The sequence below is a fragment of the Postia placenta genome, assembly GCF_002117355.1.
Source record: "Postia placenta MAD-698-R-SB12 unplaced genomic scaffold POSPLAscaffold_10, whole genome shotgun sequence".
NCBI lineage: Eukaryota > Fungi > Basidiomycota > Agaricomycetes > Polyporales > Adustoporiaceae > Rhodonia > Rhodonia placenta.
Window position 1 is genome coordinate 1,353,008 of NW_020169841.1, and position 22,387 is coordinate 1,375,394.

Consider the following 22,387-nt stretch of genomic DNA (forward strand, 5'->3'; position numbering starts at 1 on the left):
TCCCTCTCCCTCTCTCCCGAGGCCGTCATCCCGCCCGCCGAAGAGGCTGCGCCGCACCTCGCCCCGCGCGTGCCCGTGCACCTCCTCCCGCTCCTGCCCCCCGCCCCCGACACCGCGGCCGCGCCCCAAAGCGCCCCGCCGGACGCCGACGAGCTCGCGCCCCCGTCGACGCACTCCCCCGCAGGCCGCCACGGCGTGGACAGCCCCGCGTCCCGCACCGCGACGCCCACCCAGGCCGCCGAGGACGGACGCGCCACGCCCACGCCCGCGCCCGCCCCGGCCGTCGTCATCGCAGCGCCGAAGCCGCTGCCCGCGGCGCCCACGGTCGGCCCTACCGGCACGCAGGACGAGGTGCCCGCCGCCTCGCCGAGCACACCCGAGAAGCCAGCGACGAACGGCGCGACCCCCGCGACCCCCGCCACGCCCAGCAGCGTCGGCACGGGCACGGGCACGGGCACGCCATCGAGCACGCCGCCCGCGAAGGACAAGCGGATGCGCTTCCCGTCGCTCTCGACGCGCTCGCGGCACTCGCGGCACTCGAGCTCGAGCGCGAACACGTCCGTGACCGAGCTCGGGTCGGCGGCGGGGAGCGCGCACGAGAAGGAGCCGCGCGCGGAGACGCTCGCGGGCCGCGTGGGCGGGCAGCAGCGGAAGAAGCGCACGAGCATCTTCGGGAAGATCAAGGGCATGTTCGACACCCCGACGAAGTGAGGGCGAGGGCAAGGGCGAGGGGGCGAGGGGGCGAGCGCGACGAGTTTCACGACGGGGTGACGAGCGGTGATGTCCTGGTCCACGATGGTTTTCGGTCTCTTTGCTGTCTGTCGCGTAGTTAGTGTTTTCGTTAGACGTTTACTGTTTTCGCCATAGTCTAGTCGATCGCTCAGCCGGATCATATCCCACTCTAATATGCATATGAGCGCGGGCGAGTTCCTGATCGAACGGACGCGCTTATGAAGAGAGAACAAGTACGTCCGTCTCATCGGACAAGCTGCCACTTTCGCAAAGAGATATTGTACCGATGCCCTGGGGGGCGAAAAGAGCACTTTGGCACGGGGGTTGCGCCGAGACACTTTCGCACAACAGAGCACTTTTCACAAAAGGGAGAGCACTTTCGCAAGGAGATCGTACCATACAAAGGCAAGCCCGCAGGCGACATGCGAAGCGACGGCCAAGAATTCGCATACAAGAAGACACTCGCAATGCAGACACGACGGCACGAAGTACGCTGACCCTGACCGCAGACAGAACCACCTCACTTGCCGCCGCCGCCCTTCTTCTCCATCTTCCACTCCTTGAAGATGCCGTCCAGGCTCTTATACAGCAGGTGCTGCGGCAGCGAGCGGATGATCTCGCCCGCGCGCTCCTCGACCTCGTTCTTGCCGTTCTCCGGGGACGCCTTCTTCGCGTACTCCACGGCGATCCGGAAGATCGCCAGCACGGCGAGCGACACGTGCGTCTGCTGCGCGCCGTGTGCGGCGCCGGGCGAGAGCGCGGACAACAGGGGCCCGGCGATGTTAGGCGCGGCGACGGCGGGCGTCGGCTGGGTGGTGGCGCGCTCGCCGCGCACCAGACGCAGCAGGATCTCGAGGATGTTGTCGGTCTCCGTCATGTGTGTGCGGAGGAAGCGCTGGCGCTCCGTCAGCTGCCCGACCGTCGAGTTTTGCGCCCAGGCCTCGAGGATCGTCCAGATCGTAGGCGCCTTTGATGCGTAGTATGTCTTTAGTAACGGTGCCAAGGGCGAACATAGGCGTGACGCAGCTTACCGGATCAGGATCGGCAACCTCGATCTTTTTCTCCCAGCCTTCGGCGGCATCGCCTGCGACCCAGAACATGCGGCCGAACATGCTCCTGAGCCACTCCTGGACATCGCCCGACTTGACCCAGCGAGGCTCGGATAGCGGACGCTCTTTGTCCAGATGCGCGGTCAGGGTTATTTTGGCAGGCAGGGAGATCGTGGAGAATGCAGGCACGGTCGGATCCGTCTCGACGCTCTCTGACATCTCGAGCGGGAGGTAGGACGCGGTGGTCTCTGAGTATGCTTCCATCTGCGAGCAGAGCCAATCAGTCAATGCAGGCTCGAACAAAACTAAGTAAACCCGCACCAAAATTCCCTTATACCCACTGACTTCATCTTTGGTCACATTCAGAGAAACCTCAATGCGCCCATCCGCTCGGATGACTTTCAGCTTGTCGACAATCTCTGCGTCAATCACCATCCTCCTTGTGCCAGCAGCATAGGATACAGATAGGCGGTTGGCAGAGGCGACCCTGCTCTTCCCAGCGGTCTGCGAAGGATTCTGAGATGTCGAAGGGTCATAGTATGCCGTAGAGCCTGTATACGCCGGCGAAACAGCCGTGATTGAGGAAGGCGACATATGCTCATACTGTAATGAGTCGTCAGCAGGCTGTGTGGGCTCTGCCTCGCCAGAGCCATTGTGATTCGCAACATCTTCGTCAATCACTGTGGATGCGAAAGAAGCATTACCAGGAATTGGCCCGTTCGTATCAGGCACGGTAGAGGCCAAAGAGTCCATTGCCTGGAGAGGCCTGCTGAGAGCAGCGGGCGCAGTTTCGGAAGGAGCCTGAGAATCGGGACCGCGTGCAGAATTAACAGGATCGACGGAAGTAGAGACTGATGCAGAGGCGACAGAGGCAGAAGCATCTGCAATTTGAGCATTCCCATGGGTTTCGAGGCCGGCTTTGGGTGTAGGGGCTGACCCCACCTGAGGCGGCACACTCATGGAGCCGCCATTGGGAGAGGAGTCGTTGTGACTGTTAGGGCCATTGGGTGCATGAGACAGAACGCCCCGCTCTGAAGAGTGCATGCTCGCATCATGCTGCTCATCAGGCAAATCATGAGCATCCGCATCACCACCCATCGAGTGATATTCCTCGTGCCCCTCCCCTTGCATATCATCATGACCAGTACCATCTTGAGAAAACAGGAATTAGTGGTGCGAACGAATCGTTCGAACGAGCGGCGCGCTCGTGTCGTGCACAGTCTCGATCGAAGACTAGAGGCTTACCATAGTCGCCTTCTGCATCAGCATCATGGTACTGATCGCCGTCGTTGCCATAATCATGGTCATCGCCATCATCCTGCCCGTCGTCCCCGCCAATCGCGGCCATCAACCAGTCGCCATCGCTGACGGTATCGGCTACACTGGGGGCGACGCTACCCCGACCACCAACGTTCTCTGAGCCATTGTACTCCACGCTGGGAGCGACGCTCCCATCATGGTCCGCGCCCATACCGGACGAGTGAGGAGGCGGGGGCGGAGCGCCGCGACCGTCTTCATAGTCACCATCATCATCCTCGAGCTTTTTACGCTTCCCCTTCCTGATAGCAGCAGAAGGGCTGGGAGAATATGACATATGAGACGGAAGAGGGTGGGCATCGTCAGCAGTAACCGGTGTATGGAAATAGATGCGAACACGCGATGGAGGCGGCGGCACCAATGCAACCGACTCCGTTTTCACGAGCGCGCTTTCAGCGGATACATCAGCCGCAGCAGTCGCAGCATCTCCCGCACCAGTAGTATCCTCAGCCTTCGCTGGAGAAGCATCCTGATCAACCGCAGTATTAGCGGGCTCGGTATGCGGGAGAGCGCTCTCTGGAGCCTCCACCTTCACTGCTGTCTCGGCAGCATCAGACTTGGCAGCATTCCAATTCCAGGTTAACTCTGGGATCTCCAGCCCGACAATCTTGAAATCAGTCAGCGTGCGCCTGTTCTCATCCTTCTTACCAGACGAGAATGTGGGAGTGAAGTTCGACGATGAGGTGTTCCCGTTCTCTTTTGGCGCGTGGAACGAGCCCGGGTCGTGCCGCCCACCGCGACTCGAATGCGGGAAGCCTTGATTGCGCCCACGGAAACTGTTGTTGGTATTGTAGTTCTGCTGGTGGTGGTGAGGATGAGTATGGTGGTGCTGATGCTGATGCTGGTACGGCTGATGCTGAAAGCCCTGCGAATAACCCTGGTTGCCTCCACCAGAGAACGACCCACCTCGCCGATTGTCTCTGTTACCGAATCCGCGGTTCGAACCGTGACCTCTGAAGCTGCCGCTGTTTTGCCCGACGCCACCTCCACGACCACCCATGTTGTTGTATGACCCGTTGCCTCTACCTCGGCCTCCGCCCCGATTCATTATTGGGCCGCCTCTTCCCCTACCGCCCTGGTTGTTGCCACCACGCCCACCGATGAACCCTCCGCGACCGCCGCTCATGTTCATTGATCCTATCGGAGGACCGCCTCCGCGGCTGTGACCTTGCCCTTGATTCTGATTGAACATGCCCATGCCCCCACCTTGTTGCATAGGCATGGGGGGCGGGGGCGGGGGTTGGAACTGAGGCGGGGGTGGAGGAGGACCGCGATGTTGATTGGGACCGTCGAATCGCTGCCGCTTCGCCGGTGGAAGCTGCTGAGGAGATGCATGATGGATATTTGGGTTACGATTGTTGGGGCGTTGCTGCTGTTGTGGATGAAAAAACTGCTGCGGCTGTTGCTGGAACTGCTGTGCAACCGGGGGCTGGTATGTCGTCGGAGGTGCTTGTTGTGGTGCAGGTCCGCTTTGGGGAACATACGGCTGCTGATAGGCACCGGCCTGAGGCTGATACGGATTATACGCTGGTTGCGGAGGTGGCGGGGGAGGTGGTTGTACAACTGGCGGCGGCGGCTGAAAATGTTGCTGCTGCTGCCTTTGCTGCTGCTGTTGTTGCCAATTCATATTTTGCTGGCCGCCATAGCCATAATTTGCGTATAAGGCAGATTGCTCAGGCGTTGGCCGAGCTGCCGCAGGCTGAGCGGCTTGCGCTGCGGACCACTGCTGAGTATAAGTGCCAGTAGTAGAGCTCTGCGCGTGCTGTCCCGCCGTCGCTGCCGCTGCCCAGTATGCAGAGTAATCCGGTTGGGCAGGCTGGGGGGGAGGGGGCCCCGGTGGAAGAGGGGGTTGCTGGGGGTTGTACGCTGCAGTAGTGACGAACGGATTCTTGTTCATGTCTGATATCGCCTAGAGGTACTTTTCGCAGAGTGAAGAAAGTCTACAGAGCTAACCGAGGATCGCTAGCGAGGAATAGGAGAAAGTACGGTAGAGGGGTCCCGCAACGCTGACGAAACCGGGACAAGTCGCTGGACAAAGTCCATCGTCACACCAGTGTGCCATAGTCACTAGACGTCACAAAGCGTTACTATCACGCTAAGGTGGTAATCCAAAGGGCAATATGCAAGGAAATACAGCTCGTAGAGCCCACAATGTCTACTCGCTATTGCCCTCTGAGTGCAGGCGTTTCTTCCTCTTCGCCTTTTTGTGTTTCCCAGTCTCCTCCTCCAAATCCTCGGTTTCTTTCTCTCGTCTTCGCTTCCGCTTTTCCTCGACGGTGGGCACAACCTCCTCAACGGGCGCAACGAATGCTTCGGCGCGTTTTGCACGCCGCTCCTCGGTGACCTGCTCTTGCTATTTCAAAGTGTTAGTAAAATAGCATGATCTATATTTGTGCATGCATACCTTCTGTTTTCTCTTTCGCGCCTCCCTATCCTGTTTCTCGTGTGCTTTGAGAAAATACTCTCCAGACTCGAGTTGCAAGTCGACCTAGGATATTAAGATGTGAGAGGCCTCTCCGAAAGAACATGGTAGCTGCTCGTACCTTTCGGGGCATTTGTGGAGGCGGGAAGGGAGTGTACACCTTCTTCGCCGGTTGATCCTTCTCTGACCCCGTAGGCTCTAACCCTGCAGCCTTTCGTGCCCCGTTCTTCTCTTGTGTCCGCTCATTCTTGCGTGCCGTCTTCTCGGACGTTTTAAGATGATGTCTGCGGAACTTAGGCAGGAATCTATCCCAGGATTCATTGACCAGCTGGGGGTCTTTAGCAAGCTCGCGTTTGATCATAAGTTCCTGTGGAACAATGTCAATGTTGTTCGGACGGAACCAGTATCATTTGCCATGCGCACTTTGATTCTATAGATGGGGTGTATGTTCTTCATACAATCCAGGATAATTCTCCGGACTTCCTTCAACCCTTTGTAGGGACCCATGACACTGACAGTGCTCCCTTGCACAAGGACGTAGCATTGTGTAAGCAGTTCAATGGCCTGAGAAAACGCTCAGTCAGGGTTCTCCCGAGGCCGGTGAGGTTACTCACCTTCAGCGTACTTCCATCTGGGCCAATGATCCTCTGTCTCCGCTTGACAAATCTCTCCTTGTTGCGCACGATGTTCCCAATCTTGATGATATCGCATGCAACGGTGTCATCCAAAATCTTCACCGCCTGTCCTATTGCAACTCCACGGGCCAGGAGCTTAATCATGTCGCGAGCTTTCAATATGACGTATGGGTCGTATGTTTTCCTCGTGGTTCGTACAGACATAGAGCCATGAATCAGGTCCAGTGTACAAGCGATTCCCTGTAAGAATAACATCAGAGCGTAAAAATAGCAACAAAGCTAAGTCATACATGCGGCTCTAGGGCTTGCGTAACCGCGCTCCAGACTTCCCGCAGATACCTTTCCCTGTACTTAGGGAATAGGGTCGCAAACGAAGATTCTTCAGTGAATGTACCGCTTTTATTATCCTCCACTTGGAACGGTTGTATCGCCCACTGGACATTGTTTCAGGCTTAGATAGTATAGCTATCTGCATGCATGCTTACACTGGAAAGCTAAAGTGAGAAATGCATTCGCAAACCCATCAGAAGAATGAGCTCACTGGTCGATGTCATCTGTATCCCATGCTGTCGGACCGGTGTGAGGAACAGGACAAACACTGGGTAACTTGAGTACATACGCTTCTCCTTTCTATGCCTCTTGTTCTTATTGATTGCAGGAGCTGCTTCTGTAGTGTCGGCCATATCCCTAGCGGACAAGTTAAATGAGCGCAGGCCCAAAGTGATCGCCCTACAAAGTGACCGAGGTTGATCGTGACGGTGTGTCAGTCACAGTAACGTTCTCACGAATGTGACACCATTGTCTCCTCGATTGACATTCTACCAACCAAAGCCATCCTATAACAAGACTTGCTTTCTCGCCATGAATATCGGGATTGAGAGCTCAGATTTTACTCCTGCCGATATGCTATCCTACGACGACAATGTTGCCTACGACGACCACCAGCCGGTTACCGAGCCCGTGCACACCCAACTCGCCGATCGAATAGGAAACACGAAGGTATACTTACTACCGGAAGCGACAGGTACGCGACTAGGAAAGGTGCGCTGGCAGCATGTTTTAGCGGGCGCGGAGATGGAGCCTAACAAGAGAGTGGTCAACTCGCACCTGCAAAACTGCCTGCTTTACACACCTGCGGTCTGTCTCATTAGCGTAGGCACGAGAGTGAGGAAAGGATAGGGGAGAGTACAAATGGAGATCTCGAAATGGAAGAAGGTGGATAAACATCCATATAGCCTGCGGTAATCTCTCATAAAGGTGTAGATTCGCCCTACAGGGACAATGCCATACTGTTCCGTGGGACACCCATTTCGCACCTATCAACCGCTAGCATCAAAGAGTACGCCACACATTATGACTCCCACCCTATGGCCCTCGAATGGATCGACGACATAACATGCATTCTGGTCTTCGACACCAAAGCTGTGGCACGCTCGGCATTGCGCCACCTCACCAAGTCAATAGCGGAGGAACCCTCAGCTGAGGATGGTTCGGTGACCGCTAAACCAATTCCTGTTGCTATATGGCCTCCAGAAGAGAGGATCAACAAGAGTCTAGGGAAGGGTGAGGGACTGAAGGGCGCTATCAGGATGAGGTGGGCGACTCGCGATGATATCAAGAAGAAGGGCGCGAAGAAGGAAAGCGAGTTCTATCGGAAGTACGGCAGCAAGGCCGGGAAGTTAATTGGGAGCGAAGTCGGTGCACTTGATAGAGACGACGAGCCCCAACGGAAACGGAGGAGGGAGGATCCATTGGATAAAGCAGTCCAAATGGCCCGCCTGGATGACGAACTGGACGCATTCTTGGCCGAGGACGACGCTCCGCAAGAATTACCGTCTCCGCCATCGAAAATGCGGTCGGATCACATGGTATCGGACAGAAAATCGCTGCTCCAGCGAACCTCCGTCATGCGAGCCAGACCAGATACCCTGGCGTCCCGTATAACTGCTGAGCTTCCACGGCGTGCGCGGTCTCACAGACATAGCGAGCGGGAAGACGACCATCGCACATCCTTGCGAAGGTTACCGCAACGGGATAGACGAGACCATCGCGAGGATGACTCGTTTGGCGGCAGAGGCCGCCCGCGACCTCACAAGACTCAACAAGACCTGGACGACGAGCTTGAAGCGTTCTTGAAGGAGCGAGAGTGATCGGGTCTGTCTGTTCTCATCTTTTGATTTTCACGCCCTCGACTACCTTGCCAAATGCATTACGTACTATTAAAGCCCAGCCCCCCTCTCTCCCCAGCTCCCATACTTTGCATCTGCCGTACTAGTATCACACATCCCAATGTATCAAGCCAACCACAGGAGTATCAAAGCCACCGCATAGAGTCAGGCCCTAAGACTTTCGGCATGTACTGCGGTCATGCACGCATGCCTTGCCACTGCATTTCGAATCTGACAGTCCCCAAAAGTCACCTCTGATTAGTGTTGTTTTCACGAGGGTAGCTCATTGATGCGGTTAACGTACATTTATGGGCGCTGGCACTACTTGACAACCGCCGCCTGACCACCGCACTTATCTTCGCGCCAGTATTCTCTGGTCAATGTTCCCATAGAAATTGGTACTCAAATTTCTGTTCGGAACGTGAGCGCATAGTGTTGAAACAAGACTATAGAAGTACTAATCTTGCACTGCTATAGGGACATGACGTCAACCTTTCACGCTGCGATTAAGCATAGTAACCGAGATAGCACTTCACCATTTACTCATGACGCCGCTGGGGCCGTGATTGAACTAAGAGACCAGTTCAAGGAAGAGCAGAAGGACGCAACGGATGCACGAACTTCGAAAAGATCGCGCGCCACGTTCGCAGACGTGACTGTCCTGCCGTTCAGAGAAGTCATGCGTCGCGCACGTCACGCACATGCAAGTGGTTTAGCTCAAGGAGAAGGTGAGCACTACAAACGTGTCTGCTCTTTCATCCAAAGCATGAGACTGTAGAAGCAGCGCCTGAGATCAAAGGAGAGGCGTCTGAAGTGGAAGCGACCATCAAGGCGGAACCAAAAGAGGAGCCCCTTTCTGCAGAGGAACTGGCTGCGACATTGGAAAAATACCGCAACGTATGCATGACCTGGCCATTATGACAATAATAGATCTAATGATGCTCTGTAGCCACACGCCAAGATCAAGAAAGACTCTCAATTCGATGGTGCGATGGTCACAGACCGGCTTAAGGCTATTGGCTTTGAGCGATATCCCATCGATATAGAGGAGAGGCTACAGCGGTTTCTCTTCAATCGCCATTATATCCACAATTTATACGGTGGGAGCTTCGTTGATACATTCCCATCTCCAAGTGACGAGAAAGTGGCAATCCACGGACTCAATGACTTTATGTTCATTACCCTTGATCTGCATCCTCATGCTCCTTTGAACCCTGGCGATCCCGGCCTGTTTCTGAATATGGTCCCTGCGGATGGTACATGGGGTAATGCGCGCCAGGTTGTTCGAGTATTCGTGAGACTGCGCGACACTCCCAAAGCTCTTTGGCAGTATTCGGGAAATTACAGGATGTATCCATCCGATCCCTCACTCGAGAAGAGTTCGCAAGACAACCACCGCTGGTAAGTCTATTTCTTTACACCTTGACAGATCCTGAGTCGGCTCTCCTCTCACCAACAGGTAAGGCGATCCTGGGGAATGCGCATTCTACAGCATGGCTTCGGCATCGATGTGCGTGCGCGAGTCTACGCACGTCGCGAGTATCACAGGGAGCCGACCCTCGAAGAAATAGAGGAGCTTGTTTCTGACGCACGGTCAAGAGAGATCGCTAGTTCCCTGTCTTGGCAAGAAATCTCCGCGGCATACGAGAGAAACGAAGAGGTCATTATACTCCACAGTGTTGAGAGAGTCCAGCTATTCTGACCTCGCAGATTCCAGGAAATTGGCGTGTGGTGTATGAAATGCGTAGGCTATGATGTGGAGTTTCAGCGACTCCTTGTCGACAATGCCGATCGCTTCACACCACCTGCTGGCAAGAGAAAAAGAGTGAGTTGACCAACACAACCGAGATATTAGGACCTTCTGTTTATCTCGCTCGACACACAGACAGCCTGAATCCAATTCGTCCTCTGAGCAGTCCGCCGATGCCGGTGACTAGTACGCCCGGATTAGACGAGCACTCCACCGGCCGAACCCTGATCGATCTACGTATCATGCATCTTATGTTGTCGCGTATCTACTGCAGCTTCATGGGAATCATATACCTGAATTTCGTCCTGGGTTACTATGGCATGCAATCTTGTTATCTTGCTCGTGCACTGATATTCGCTTACACAATGAGACGTTTGTACAAAACGTCCGAACCCCTATCAATCAGCCTTCAGTGTTTAGTTCGAATTATGCGCAGATTGTCTCCTAGTAAACATGGCAGCCCTGGCGACCACTCGCTTCAGTAGATCGTTACTTCACCCTACCGGGTTAGCACATGGTCCCACCCATGTGGGAGAAAGGGGAACAGAAGGTCTGAAGCCTCCAATACACGTCAGCGACTAGAAATGTCAGATAGATTGCAGATGTGGCAAATGAGAGCTTACTATTAAGCATATATTGTGTCTGATCAATACGGAACGGATTATCGTCTTGAAACAAAAGGCGTGGTCTATTCTTTGTAATGGAAGAACCGCAGAAACACTGTAATTATCACAAGAGCTACGACGAGAAAAATCCCATACAGTCCCGCAGCCCTGACGGAAACAATCTCAGCGGCGCTTTGACTGGCGTCGTCGATGGGCGCTGAAAAGGTGACAGCCGCATTCAAGAGAATGATACCACACAGTACTCCGAAGGCAGCGAAGCCATGGAACGCTCGGACAATTCTGCGCCGCTGGATATCGTGCTCCACTGCGAATGCGGCCTCTCTATGACTCAGGACAATGGCAACGCAGCTTGCTGCCACAGCAGAAGGTACCAGCGCCGCTGTGGCCCAAGCCAGTAGCGGGAGCGATCCACGAGTAGCAGTGAAAAAGGAGGCCCACGATACGGATGCGCCTGCCAGCAACATGTTCGTTCAGAGGTATGCCTTATCGTCAAATGCGAAGCCTCGTACCCAAAGTCGATATAGCGACCAGTGCGGTTGAGCTTGACTGATACGACTCTACGGTGGTAAAGGGCCTGGGGCTAGATGCTGTGGGCAGGTAACGCTTGGGGATTTGCGATTGTTTCCACGAGGCCGTGCTTCCCGAGCGTAATCGCTGCACTTCGGGACTGTCGGTGTGCAACATGGCTGGATAAGAGGATGGCGACCGGGCAGCATGGTCGTTTCCCTCCCTGAGTTCCGAGAGAATTGGAGGCCTCGGAAGCGGGTATGGATGACCTGGCGTATCGCCTGGAACAATTCGTGAAGTTAGGGACGATGGCGAGCCAGAGAGATGCGATGGGGAAAGGCGCGGAAAAGACAATGCCAATGGGGCTGATGCCGAAGGCGGCGGCGTATGACGCGAGGGAGATTGTGAAAATGGTTCCGATGCTGAGGGCAACGGTTCGGGTTCCATGATTAAGCCGACAGGAGTCTGCCATCGTATTGATTTGGACCCTTCACTGGGCCTGCGACCCCGCGACATTGCGCTCGGCAGAGACGTCGCAGACATATCTACGACAAATTTTTGGATGCGAGAATACAATGTCACCAAACTGTCCTTATCTTGAAGAAAGAGTCACTACCCACCTCGTTGGATTGACCTACACGTTTGTGTTCGCACCAGAGTAAAGGCCGATCCAGAGGCCGAGTGTATTTGCTTGCTGATAAGCTTGGATGGAGATGTCAATGTTGGCGGTTCAGTGACCGTGGACCCTCACTTACACTACGTGCAACTATGCTCTAATTGCTTTCTAAGTGATGACTTGCAGGACGTCACATTTGGTGCAGGGAGGAGACTCTGGTATCTGAGAAAGACTCTGAGAGGGGGAGGGGGAAGCTATATGTGCAGAATGTTAGACAGCGCTAATGTTGGACCACACAACAACTTGCATGGAAGTGTAACTAGGGCTCTATCCAATTGGGAATGATAGACGAGATGCAGACATCACGACAAGTCGTTGGCAATATCACCTGGTGGTTCGACCATCAACATGCACTCAATGGCAATCAGCACTAATAGCCGTCAGGAATATATATATTGGTGGTTCTTGTGGCTGAGTTTCATGCATGATAGGACTCGGAAGGATGAAGTCGTGAGTCTCATTGAGAGGACCCTCAGTATTGCCGGTCCCTGTGAATGATTATGCAAGTGAAGCATTGAACAGTAGGTGTGGATGTGAAGATGCACAACACGTAATCACACAACTCTCGTAGTCAACTGTGTCCATCGTTGAGTATATATGAAGGTGTGCGGCTTTTAGACACATACTAACCTGCAGACCGTGTATACCCTCGATTTCCTGCTTCAGGGTTTCATTCACCATACGATGTTGCTTGACGGTCGGCATCCCCTTGAACGCCCCACTGGCAATAATGATCTGATAAAATGTACCACAACCTCCTATTCACCAAGAATGTCAACATATGTGATGAGTGGATTAGAATACACGGTACCTGAGACATCCTGGACTTGCAGCTCCGCAGGATCGAATTTCTCTGTTAACTTCGTGTAAATGGTTCGTTCGCCGTCTGTGAGACCAGACGGTGGCGGGGCAGCATAGCCGCGAACGCGGGGTGGCAGACGAATTGCGCCTATCCGCCGAGCAAGTGAAAGCGTGAACATGGAGGGCGAGCAAGAGGCTCGGCCGGCGTCTCTCCCCGCGAAAGGCTCGACCGCGTTCCCGACCCGATCCACGATGAGAACCATACGGAATTGAGCTATTTCTCAGTCTTCTCCCTGCTCCCCTCTTACTGCCTGGCTGCCCCGTCTCTGAGGGAGCCGGAAGGATGACATTCTTCGGCGCATGGACGCAAGGCATCCGCTTCAGTCCTCGCTCACTGCAGAGCATACTCGCTGGCCGGTCATGTCTGCGCGCCCAGCTGCACCAGTCTTCCGCTCTCTCAAGAGGCGTGTTCCGCGAACTTATCTGCAGAAGTAAAACAGCCACAAGTTCTTCGCCAATCGCATCTCTGAGGTTTGCGAATCTCCGGGGTGGAGAGAGGCACTTCAGTCTGCGTGCGAGTTGCCGACCTCCGTTCGACCCGCGGTTCTTCTCGAGGAATGCCTCCACCATCCCTGCTGAGCTCCCGGTGCTTTCCCCACCTCCAGTCGCACGCTGGCTGATTCTCTCGTCTGTTTTGGTCTTTGCTGTCATTGTGGTCGGTGGTGTCACTCGTCTGACCGAGTCCGGCCTGAGCATAACGGAATGGCGTCCCATAACTGGTGTCCTACCTCCACTATCCGAGGCGGAGTGGAAGGTAGAGTTCGAGAAGTATAAAGCCACACCGGAATTCAAGCTGTACGTCACTACGACTCACATCACTCCCTCTCTGAAGTTATATCGCTTCTCAGGATGAACCACTCGATCACGCTCAATGAGTTCAAGGATATCTTCTACATGGAATGGGGTCACCGCGTCCTTGGCCGTCTGATTGGTGTCGCCTTCATCTTACCCCTCGCTTACTTCGCCGTGCGCAAGCGTCTCACCGCAACGCTCCCGAAGCAGCTCTTTGGCATGGCGCTGCTCCTCGGCGCACAGGGCGCCCTCGGGTGGTATATGGTCAAATCTGGTCTCGAGGACTCGCTCATGGACACCCCTGGCGCCGTCCCGCGTGTATCGCAGTACCGGCTCGCTGCTCACCTGGGCACTGCGTTTGTCCTGTATGCTGGGATGCTTGGCACTGGAATGGCGGCGCTGTACGACTGGCGATACGCGACTACCGGCAAGTGGGGCGGGCTCATGGGAGACAATGTGCAGTGGAAGGCTATGTTAGAGAATCCGCTTGTGAAGCGATTCTCGCGGTACTCCAAGGCATTGACCGCGCTGGTGTTCTTGACGGCTCTCTCAGGTGGGATTATACTTGTATTCATAGCTGCAGAGACTCATTGTTTCTGGTAGGCGCATTTGTCGCTGGCCTCGATGCTGGACTGCTCTATAATGAGTTCCCTCTCATGGGCGGCCGGCTTGCGCCCCCTCAGGATGAGCTCTTCTCAAAGGCATACGCAAAGGCACCGGACGGTTCTGACCTGTGGTGGCGGAACATCTTCGAGAACCCGACCACGGTCCAATTTGACCATCGTTGTCTCGTGAGTATACGTCGAAAATGCTGCTGGGTCGAGGGAGTCAATTAACGTATGTAGGCGATCACAACGTACACCGCGACAGCCGCGTTATACGCGATGACACGTAACCCCGCAATGCGGGCTGCCCTTCCGCCTCTGGCAAGACGCATGATGGTTGCGGCATTTGGAATGGCGAACGTGCAGGTCCTGCTGGGCATTGGCACGCTGCTATATCTGGTACCTATTCCCCTCGCTGCGGCTCATCAGGCAGGCAGTGTCATGCTCCTGACCACGATGGTGCAATTGCTTGTATCTTTGCGGAGGCCTGGAGCAGCAGCGAGAGCGTGGAGACAGGCACTACTTGCGAAAAGAGGGAAGGCGTAGGATATATCTTGTTGAATCCCTCCGCATGTAGCAATATTTCCATTGATTGACTGGCGCAACACACCCCTGCTCGTACATTGCCTGCATTCGAGAGCATTTATTGTCCGACGATGATACAGGAAAAATACAAACTACTCTGCCATCTGCACGTCTTCGTCTGCCACAGCAACGCCAGCTGGAGGCGCCGCGCCGCCTTCTGCAGGAGCTGCTGGTGCCGCGGGCGCGGGGTCCTGGTGGCCCTTGGGCAGCATGCTGTCAAGATATACCTGAATCGTCTCCCCCTCTAGGATACGGAAGTTGCCTGCCGACGGTACATCCTTCTCGTGCGCGCTAGCAGGGCCGACGATGCCAATGGATGTGTTGTTGATAGTAAGTTCCTTGTCCTGCTGAAGAGTCTCTCGCAGGGCATGAAGGCCATGACAAATGAGTTCTTCGAGGTTGCCTGACAATACATGTGTCAGTACACCGGCATCACAAACCACAGTGAAAATGCGTGTGGACTGACAGTCTGCGAAGCTCTCGTAATGCCTCTCGAGATATGTTTTCGCACTTTGGCTCCGCGCGCCGATGGACATTGCGTAGTATTCGTATGAGTTTCCTGAAGGAGAGAACTCGTAGAGATGAGGGCCATTTTTGTCCTGGCCAACAACAAGGAAGCCGACTCCGTATGGACGACGGCCATATTCCTGCGTGTTTACTTGAGCCTCTGTGGTGCCCATAGCCGTCAGTTGTCATTCACACGCGACTAGGTACAGCGACGAACTGTCAGCGATGGAGGACACAAGACGGTTAACGGGTATTGGGCGATTGAAGACCATGCGAGAGGACATTGCTTGTTGACGCATGAAGTTACTGATTTAGCATTAGTATGGACGGCATGTGCGAATGGTGCTAGAGCTCACCTCAGTACACGAGCATCAGAGGTGAGACCGGCAATTGCGATGCCTACATGCTCATCTATCCGGTACATCTTCTGCTGGTAGGACGCGAGCTCTCCCAGTGAACGCTGTGTGCGACACGGCCTTTAGGAACAGCAACCGACAATAGGTGGAATGTGCGTACCTTGAGAGCCAAGAGAATGGAATGGGTCTTCGATCGCAAGCCTACGACCGCAGACCCCTGCTTCACGGCCTCAGAGGCATACTCGACCTGGTGAAGGCGTCCTTGAGGCGAGAAGACAACGTTATCCGAGTCGTAGGTGTTGCGGAACTAGATAAGTCAGCGTTCGTCAATATTCTGATGCATGCAACGCGTATGTAGGCCATACCATGGTGGAAGAGGTAGAAGTAGAGAGCACTCAAAGCGTCCGCGCAAAGGTGACGCGTCTCGAAACACGACAGGCGACGCGCAACGATTGCCGCATTTGGAAGTCGCGTATCGCGATCAAATTGTGCATTCGCTACTTGAATTATACCAATGCTCACTACAAGCTCGAAGACACCCAACAATTGTCGCTCACTCAAGCCTCCACATCCCAGCTCTCGTACTGTGAGACTTATGCCCCAAATGATATACACATCTCCTAGACACGGCTTGTCTTCTCACGAAACATAGGGCGCCACTGCCAATTCTCCGTTACAGTCTCGTCTGCATCGTCTGCAGTCTCTCGATCCTAGCTTCTCCTAGAGCGGATACTACAGGTCCTACTTGCAGACATTCGTAACTCAGATAGCTCATAAGCTATGGGACGGTTTTCTCCGATGTCCATCATGCCTCGCTAAAGACGGTTAGCGTGCCTAAATCTATGGTGCAATTCTATGTTATGCGTGTGGTACTTCACTGGCTAGATCGTCTTCATCCCATGATTAGAATAAGAAGCCTGGAGCTCATTGACTAGGCCTTCGAGCTTCAAGGATGAGCGCTGAGCTCCTGTTAAGATTCCACGCCTGTCTACCGATGCTCGCGAGAATGATCAGTACAGTATACTCACACTGCCGTTACTATCCGCTTGACTCTGAGCTTACTTACTCTGGGTGCCTCAAGATATTGCTCAGGAGCGATTGCTCTGTGCTCTTAGCCGCTAGCTATACGGCGGTCCATTTCTTAAAGGAGGATGTCAATGACTATAAATGGCTACGACCATGCACGCGCGTACACGTATCAGAAGAGCCTGGAGCCCTGAGGCCTGCCCTTCCGCACGCACGGTTGCGCGTTTGCGTAAGTCTTCCTTCTCGTTCCTCGAGTTCTTTGATTGTTGCATGACGTATGCGTTTCTGTGATGTCATCGTCTGGGTGGTCGACTCGGGATTCCCTAGCATTGTTCAGTGTTATAAAGCTCTCTCCTCGGCAATCTTTACCAGTCCTATCCGCTCCCAGCCCCCTCTTAATTCTTGGATTTCACTGTCGTCCGACTGTACCGAGGTACAGTACCAAGCTACGGTAACAGTACGAGGCTCGTTCTCAGTAAGTGACGATCTCTTCTTGATGCGCACGTATAGCGTCCTCAATACTGTCAATTACCCCTTGCATCTATTGCAAGTAGATCTAAACGCTGGCATATTTGTCTGGGAGTGTGCTATTCTCTAGCTACGGAGCCTTTCTGAACGACCAATTACCGTTAACTTTACAGCCTCGTGCATGATGGCAAGTTCAAAGAATGCACCGGAATCTCTCCAACGATGGCGGCAGGGGCCACATCTCTGGCGTCGTCTCTGGCCGCCAATGCCGGACTTGCAACGCCACTACTCACTTGACATGTCAAGTTGAACGGATGTTCTCCAACCCCCCCGAATCCCGTGACTTTCTTTCCTTCAGCGCGTATCGCGCCTCGTGTTTCCCCAGCCTTGAAAGGACCTGGATGTCTTGCTGTTTCATGGTGGCGGTTGTAGCGCACGAGCGAGCCTTGCAATGGCTTCCTTCTACCTCACAATTTCCGGGACGATGGCCGTCAATGTCGTAAGTGTCGTCAGCACGCTGATTGCTCGTTTCACTGACAAATTTTCTCACAGATCGGCGGTCCAGACTAGAAGTCCTCGTTGAGCTTCTGCATTGCCTAGACCATCTCAGCGGCCCTACACGTTCATCACCATACCTCACCATGAGGCAATACAAATATATCTCTCGAAACTTCTTGAGCTGGGCGGTATGTCATAGCTCTCAAAGTCTGATGTCACCCGGTGCTTGGCTTACCGGTTACGCCGCGTTTTCGCGCGAATGTGCCGTGTCCATTTACCCTGCTCTCTCCACCGGAAGTGTCGTGGGTCCCCCGGTAGTCCTCTGCCCTTGTCGCACCAGACCAAGCCGGAGATTGTCAAGATGAGCCCCACAGCAGGGGCTGTCTGCCTGCCTGCCTGAAATCATCGCTGACGAAATAGCCAAGTTCCCTCTGATGCCTCACTATCACGAATAAGATCGTTCAGTATTTGTCGATATGCAACAACTCGCCTCTGATGAGGTGACTAGGACCTGCGATATGGAGACCACTTACATTCCGGCTCACACAGTACTTTCAGCTTCCGATACGACAGTTTCCCAGGCGGCTCTGTCGAAACCTCTAGAGGCCGTTGCCGTAGAGGCTGAGTACGTTGTTCTGGCTCATTGCAGGTGATCCCGAGCGCGTACACCACGTTTTCATTACGCGCCTTCTCCGTCCATCGTTTCGAACCCCATAGAAAGGCCGATTTCACACATCAAACAGGTAATCTCCACTTCATCTTCGACAGTGCGACTTTGAAGACTCACAGGATCCCTTTCCTCTGCGCCACGGATCTTCAACTTGTGCATTCGGAAGACCGCAGACCGTGGCCATGCTCCGAAACCCTTGGCCTATGCCATCTCAAGACCTGACGGTCACAGGTAATACCCTCTGCGCTCCGCACCGTTCCCATCACTGGCCTTGGCCGCCAATCGCCGTCCCCCCATTCTCATGCAGTAGCCAGTTGGACAATCGGGCTGCCCGATGCTGCAGCAAGCCATTCTCAGCCATACCCTCCGAGTCTTCTCGTCATTCCCGCATCGCGATCTCTCGCGCATCCAGATTATACATATTTATTCGTGCCGCGGTTCTGTGCCTCTGCGCCCCGTCCAACGCGTTGCCTCCGGTCTGAGCGGGCTCCAGCCAGCCAGCCAGCCATCGTAGCGTGCTGCGCATGGGGACATTCCCTGCGCGCTCCATCGGCGGTCTTCGTGGTGGGACATTCACCTTGCCCATCGCGTCCATCGATCGCTGGTCACAAGACCCACATACTCCCCTGCCATCGACCAGGGTTTCCTAAAGCTCGCACCCATCGCGCGCGGCCGCACGGGGTGCCGTTATCGCAGTCCAGGCCAGGGGGGGACCCTGAGCTTCGATGGTATTGTCATCGCGCGTTCGCGTCTTCTCATCTTCCCATCCCACCTCGAACCGTCCCCGTCGCGGCGTCCCTCCGCGGAACCCATCGCCAGTGTTCACTCGTTATCCCCACGGCCCACAGCTTTGAGGGCCTTCTGGTGCGAAGGCGGGCCTCCCGGTTGGCATGAGCGCAGATCCTGCTCTCGACTCGCGGTCCCCGCCGCGCGGGAAGGACGCGAGGCTCGAATGCGGACCAGATGGTCGTCGTACTGGGGAGGAATGAATTGGCGGCTTCCTGAGGCGTTCCAGCGCATGCGTTCCAAATGCTGCCGCCATGCTGTGTCGCTTCTTTCCTGTGGGCTTCTGGAGACGCTGTTGCTGTCGAAGGCCACGTTGCTGCACCCTGAGCCTCAGTCCGATTGGATGCCACCCAAGTGGTCAGAGCAATGCTTTGAATAGGCTGTCAATACTGTCACCCTCAAACGTACAAGCTTAGTGTATGCTGCGGTCGTCGACCCGGAGTTGCTCAAAGCTCGCCCAGCAAATGCGAATGGGACGAACTGTCATGTTGTAGTCAAATTCGGACACCAGCCCTCTGTTGATTTGCGAATGACCAGCACGAACGCCATTGAAGGCGTACCGATCATATTTTGCACGGTATGGTGCGACGCAATGGGTACAGGACAGGTACGAGTCCGGTACATGGCGGACAGGCGCGTGTAACGACAGCGCGCAAGGGGCCGGGCATGAGAGGAGACGGTCATTAAGTGAAGCTAAGCCCTAGAACAGCAAGAAGAAAACGGTGCGCATATATGTACAATACAGCGAGAATGATGCGAGGATTCCAGCCCACGATTCTATACCGGTGAAATGACACCTAGACCCGAGACCAAGGAACAGGGAATGAGAGACGGATGTGTGTGCGTGTGTGTGTGTGTGAAAGATCATCATGCGGAGGAAACGAAACATGTGCGGAGGACGACAGTAAAACCCGGGTGAAATAAGACAACCATGCAGTAATGAACACCGAATAGCCCAGAGTGCAGAAGAAATATTTGCGGGGTCAAGTCCGGAATGCATGGGATCGTGAGATGATGCGGGCCAACGGGGCTCCGATAACCTGTGCGTATGCGACGGGGGGCGGAGATGTCGTACGGAGAGCCGGTGGGATGGCGCGGACGATGCAGTTGCGAGCATACGGGACTTGATGGGGATGCGTGCGGAGATGGCGATGGGGACGAAGAGGCGTCCCGCGCAAGATATAAACGTAATGCACAGCGTGAATCGCTGGAAATCCGTGGCCGGAACTTGTGTGCATGGATAGGATGTGGAAGGAAGCAATGCGACATGTGGGTGTGTGTTCAGATGAGCAGACAGAGCACTGTGGCTGGGCCTTGTGAGGTGACCGGCGGCTACTCCGACCATACTGCGAGCTCGCCACCAACGACTTGAAGCGCGAGTGGCTCGAGCAGCGTCTCCGCATCGGTGGGCACGTCGTCCATGATGCCCTTTGCGTTGTACTTCGGGATATGCGCATACGCGTACGAATGTCGCCTCTGCAAGTTGCGCGCCACAAGCACGACACGGACAAATAGCACGTCAGCATTCGGCTTTGCACCCGTCACAACGGAAGAGATGGACCAGGATAATTTGCCTCCGCCGGCGGGCACCCCGCGTGACGTCACGCACGGGGGCCCCGATCGGGATCGGCGGGGCCCCAGGGCTCATTGAGGGCGCGCACGGACCCGAGATTCGGAACGCGACTCGGACTCACCTGTTTCTTGTACGACTCTCTGTCCGCCGCCACGTGCCGCGCGTGCTCACGATCGCGCTCGCGGTGCGCGTACGCAAGCGCAGTGAGCGCCTCCTTCTCCAGTTGCGATGTGCTCCGTTCCTGCGCTCCTTGTGCCCGTTCACGTCGTTGCGACTGCGGCGGACGTGGCTTCGGGGAAGGCTGGGTGGCGTCCCTCTCGGCCTCCGTTACCGCGCCTAGAGTCTCGGAGTTGGTGCGCACCCTCGCGCGGTCTCGGCTTGAGGACGAGCTGGACGTCGAGTGTGTGACCTGCGAGCTTGCGCGCGAGACGGAGCGGGTAGATACAGAACTTGCGGTGGTCGGCACGATAGTATCTGAGGGCGCTGTCCAGGATAGATCACATAGCTCTGTCAGACTCAGTGTGTGTCTATGTGTGGGAGCCAGAGAGATACCATCTGAAGAACTAGCCCGGTCTACCTGGTCTCGAGCAGGTTTTGCTTTTGACTTGCGTCGCGCACGATGAGACGGGTGGTGAGGAGAGGAGAGAGAAGCAAAGGTTGGTGGGGTGGCGGTCGTAGGTGTCGTAGAGACGGGAGACGGGGGCACGACAGTCGTCGTGATCGTCCGCGGGAAAGGGTACTCCTTGAGATCTACTTCCTTGCCCTTGGTCGACTTTGGGCGGAGCTCGTTCAATACCAGAGGTGGAGGAGCCAGAGCTCTCGACGAAGAGAACGATGCTTCGGGCCTTAACCGAGATGCAGTGGCGACATTCGGCGAGGTCGGGGATGGAGAAACAAGTGTGGATGCGGAGTAGAACGACGGCGATGCCGAGAGGGAGGCAGGACTGAAGACAGTAGTGCCTGAATAGCTAGGCTGCAGTGTGGGCCTCGTACCAATGTCAACATCCTTTCCATGGCTCTCTGCGCTACTGACCTCCCGGCCCGTCAGTGTGTGACGTTCCACGCTGTTCATCTGCCACGACATGCTGCGCTGGTACTCCCACATTGGCATCGTAGTTACCGACGATGAGCTTACGAACATGATGGGCGGGAAGGGCGGGGGATCGGCTGGAGTCGAGTGGTGGCTCGCGCTGCTGCCCGGCGTCGAGGGCGGGGAGTGCACGCCTGGCGGGTGATGGTGGGGTGACTGCGCGACCGCCTGGGCGAGGTGCACAAAGCCCGCGGCGCGCATGTTGGGGCCGAGGATACAGCGTGCATCGATCGCACCTTCTGAGTGCCGCGCGAGCTGGGAGGGCGTGAGGAGGGCGCGTGTCCTGGTGTTGGACGAAGGCTGGCTGGGGCCCGCGACGGGGGACAAAGGATGCGAGTCGAGACCATGATGATGGCGGGAGGAAGAGAAGACAAAGGCCGTGCCGTTGGGAGTGGTGCTACTGCTGGCGCTAGGTGCAGGCGCAGGGAGAATAGGTGGCTTGAGGTCGTCGAGGTTGAGGGACGGTGGGGGCGGGGACTTTCGTTGCGACGAGCGAGACTGGGGACTCTGGTGGTTGTGCGAGGGAGCTAGCATTGAGGGCGGCATAGCATGGTGAGGGAGGAGAGGAAGGAAGGCGTTGGGAGGGGAAGAGGCCTTTTGAGACTGTGGCGGAAGGGAGGGATCAAGGGGAGTAGCGAATTGGTCCTCTCGGAGAGGATGGGGAAGATCGTGTTCAGAGTTCGCTGCC

The 22,387-nt window shown here is 55.5% G+C and overlaps 10 protein-coding genes across 10 annotated transcripts; 5 read left to right on the forward strand and 5 right to left on the reverse strand.

Moving 5' to 3' along the window:
- Positions 1-1,092: 1,092 nt before the first annotated feature.
- Positions 1,093-2,045, reverse strand: POSPLADRAFT_1040643 (hypothetical protein; the record flags this gene model as incomplete). The annotated part of the gene is made up of 2 exons (XM_024477773.1): positions 1,093-1,699; positions 1,764-2,045. 2 exons carry the CDS (start codon positions 2,043-2,045, stop codon positions 1,253-1,255), a joined length of 729 nt encoding a protein of 242 aa, XP_024337379.1. The 3' UTR covers positions 1,093-1,252.
- A 3,139-nt stretch (positions 2,046-5,184) lies between these two features.
- On the reverse strand, positions 5,185-6,838 carry POSPLADRAFT_1183113 (hypothetical protein; the record flags this gene model as incomplete). The annotated part of the gene is made up of 8 exons (XM_024488978.1): positions 5,185-5,451; positions 5,503-5,586; positions 5,642-5,887; positions 5,944-6,084; positions 6,135-6,395; positions 6,446-6,590; positions 6,697-6,721; positions 6,775-6,838. 8 exons carry the CDS (start codon positions 6,836-6,838, stop codon positions 5,254-5,256), a joined length of 1,164 nt encoding a protein of 387 aa, XP_024337380.1. The 3' UTR covers positions 5,185-5,253.
- Positions 6,839-7,016: 178 nt separating this feature from the next.
- POSPLADRAFT_1058756 (hypothetical protein) lies at positions 7,017-8,305 on the forward strand (the record flags this gene model as incomplete). The annotated part of the gene is made up of 2 exons (XM_024481078.1): positions 7,017-7,179; positions 7,419-8,305. 2 exons carry the CDS (start codon positions 7,017-7,019, stop codon positions 8,303-8,305), a joined length of 1,050 nt encoding a protein of 349 aa, XP_024337381.1.
- A 499-nt stretch (positions 8,306-8,804) lies between these two features.
- On the forward strand, positions 8,805-10,629 carry POSPLADRAFT_1066785 (hypothetical protein; the record flags this gene model as incomplete). The annotated part of the gene is made up of 6 exons (XM_024482109.1): positions 8,805-9,068; positions 9,089-9,220; positions 9,273-9,724; positions 9,872-10,010; positions 10,041-10,148; positions 10,585-10,629. The coding sequence occupies 6 exons, from the start codon at positions 8,805-8,807 to the stop codon at positions 10,627-10,629; spliced, it is 1,140 nt and encodes a 379-aa protein (XP_024337382.1).
- A 1,627-nt stretch (positions 10,630-12,256) lies between these two features.
- Positions 12,257-12,862, reverse strand: POSPLADRAFT_1075169 (hypothetical protein; the record flags this gene model as incomplete). The annotated part of the gene is made up of 3 exons (XM_024482788.1): positions 12,257-12,457; positions 12,513-12,640; positions 12,694-12,862. The coding sequence occupies 3 exons, from the start codon at positions 12,860-12,862 to the stop codon at positions 12,437-12,439; spliced, it is 318 nt and encodes a 105-aa protein (XP_024337383.1). The 3' UTR covers positions 12,257-12,436.
- Positions 12,863-13,026: 164 nt separating this feature from the next.
- On the forward strand, positions 13,027-14,686 carry POSPLADRAFT_1147217 (hypothetical protein; the record flags this gene model as incomplete). The annotated part of the gene is made up of 4 exons (XM_024486040.1): positions 13,027-13,538; positions 13,592-14,088; positions 14,139-14,326; positions 14,381-14,686. The coding sequence occupies 4 exons, from the start codon at positions 13,027-13,029 to the stop codon at positions 14,684-14,686; spliced, it is 1,503 nt and encodes a 500-aa protein (XP_024337384.1).
- A 131-nt stretch (positions 14,687-14,817) lies between these two features.
- POSPLADRAFT_1047999 (hypothetical protein) lies at positions 14,818-15,956 on the reverse strand (the record flags this gene model as incomplete). The annotated part of the gene is made up of 6 exons (XM_024479413.1): positions 14,818-15,128; positions 15,192-15,392; positions 15,450-15,538; positions 15,589-15,692; positions 15,749-15,895; positions 15,954-15,956. 6 exons carry the CDS (start codon positions 15,954-15,956, stop codon positions 14,818-14,820), a joined length of 855 nt encoding a protein of 284 aa, XP_024337385.1.
- Positions 15,957-17,792: 1,836 nt separating this feature from the next.
- Positions 17,793-17,945, forward strand: POSPLADRAFT_1048000 (hypothetical protein; the record flags this gene model as incomplete). The annotated part of the gene is made up of 1 exon (XM_024479414.1): positions 17,793-17,945. One exon carries the CDS (start codon positions 17,793-17,795, stop codon positions 17,943-17,945), a length of 153 nt encoding a protein of 50 aa, XP_024337386.1.
- A 283-nt stretch (positions 17,946-18,228) lies between these two features.
- Positions 18,229-18,918, forward strand: POSPLADRAFT_1040648 (hypothetical protein). The gene has a single exon (XM_024477774.1). The coding sequence runs from the start codon at positions 18,585-18,587 to the stop codon at positions 18,762-18,764; it is 180 nt and encodes a 59-aa protein (XP_024337387.1). The 5' UTR covers positions 18,229-18,584; the 3' UTR covers positions 18,765-18,918.
- A 1,450-nt stretch (positions 18,919-20,368) lies between these two features.
- Positions 20,369-22,245, reverse strand: POSPLADRAFT_1058762 (hypothetical protein; the record flags this gene model as incomplete). Its single annotated transcript, XM_024481079.1, has 2 exons — positions 20,369-20,566; positions 20,731-22,245. The coding sequence occupies 2 exons, from the start codon at positions 22,243-22,245 to the stop codon at positions 20,369-20,371; spliced, it is 1,713 nt and encodes a 570-aa protein (XP_024337388.1).
- Positions 22,246-22,387: the final 142 nt, after the last annotated feature.

Excerpts from the sequence above, each read along its gene's own strand:
- POSPLADRAFT_1040648 (XM_024477774.1), top strand. The coding sequence starts at position 18,585 with ATGCTGCAGCAAGCCATTCTCAGCCATACCCTCCGAGTCTTCTCGTCA.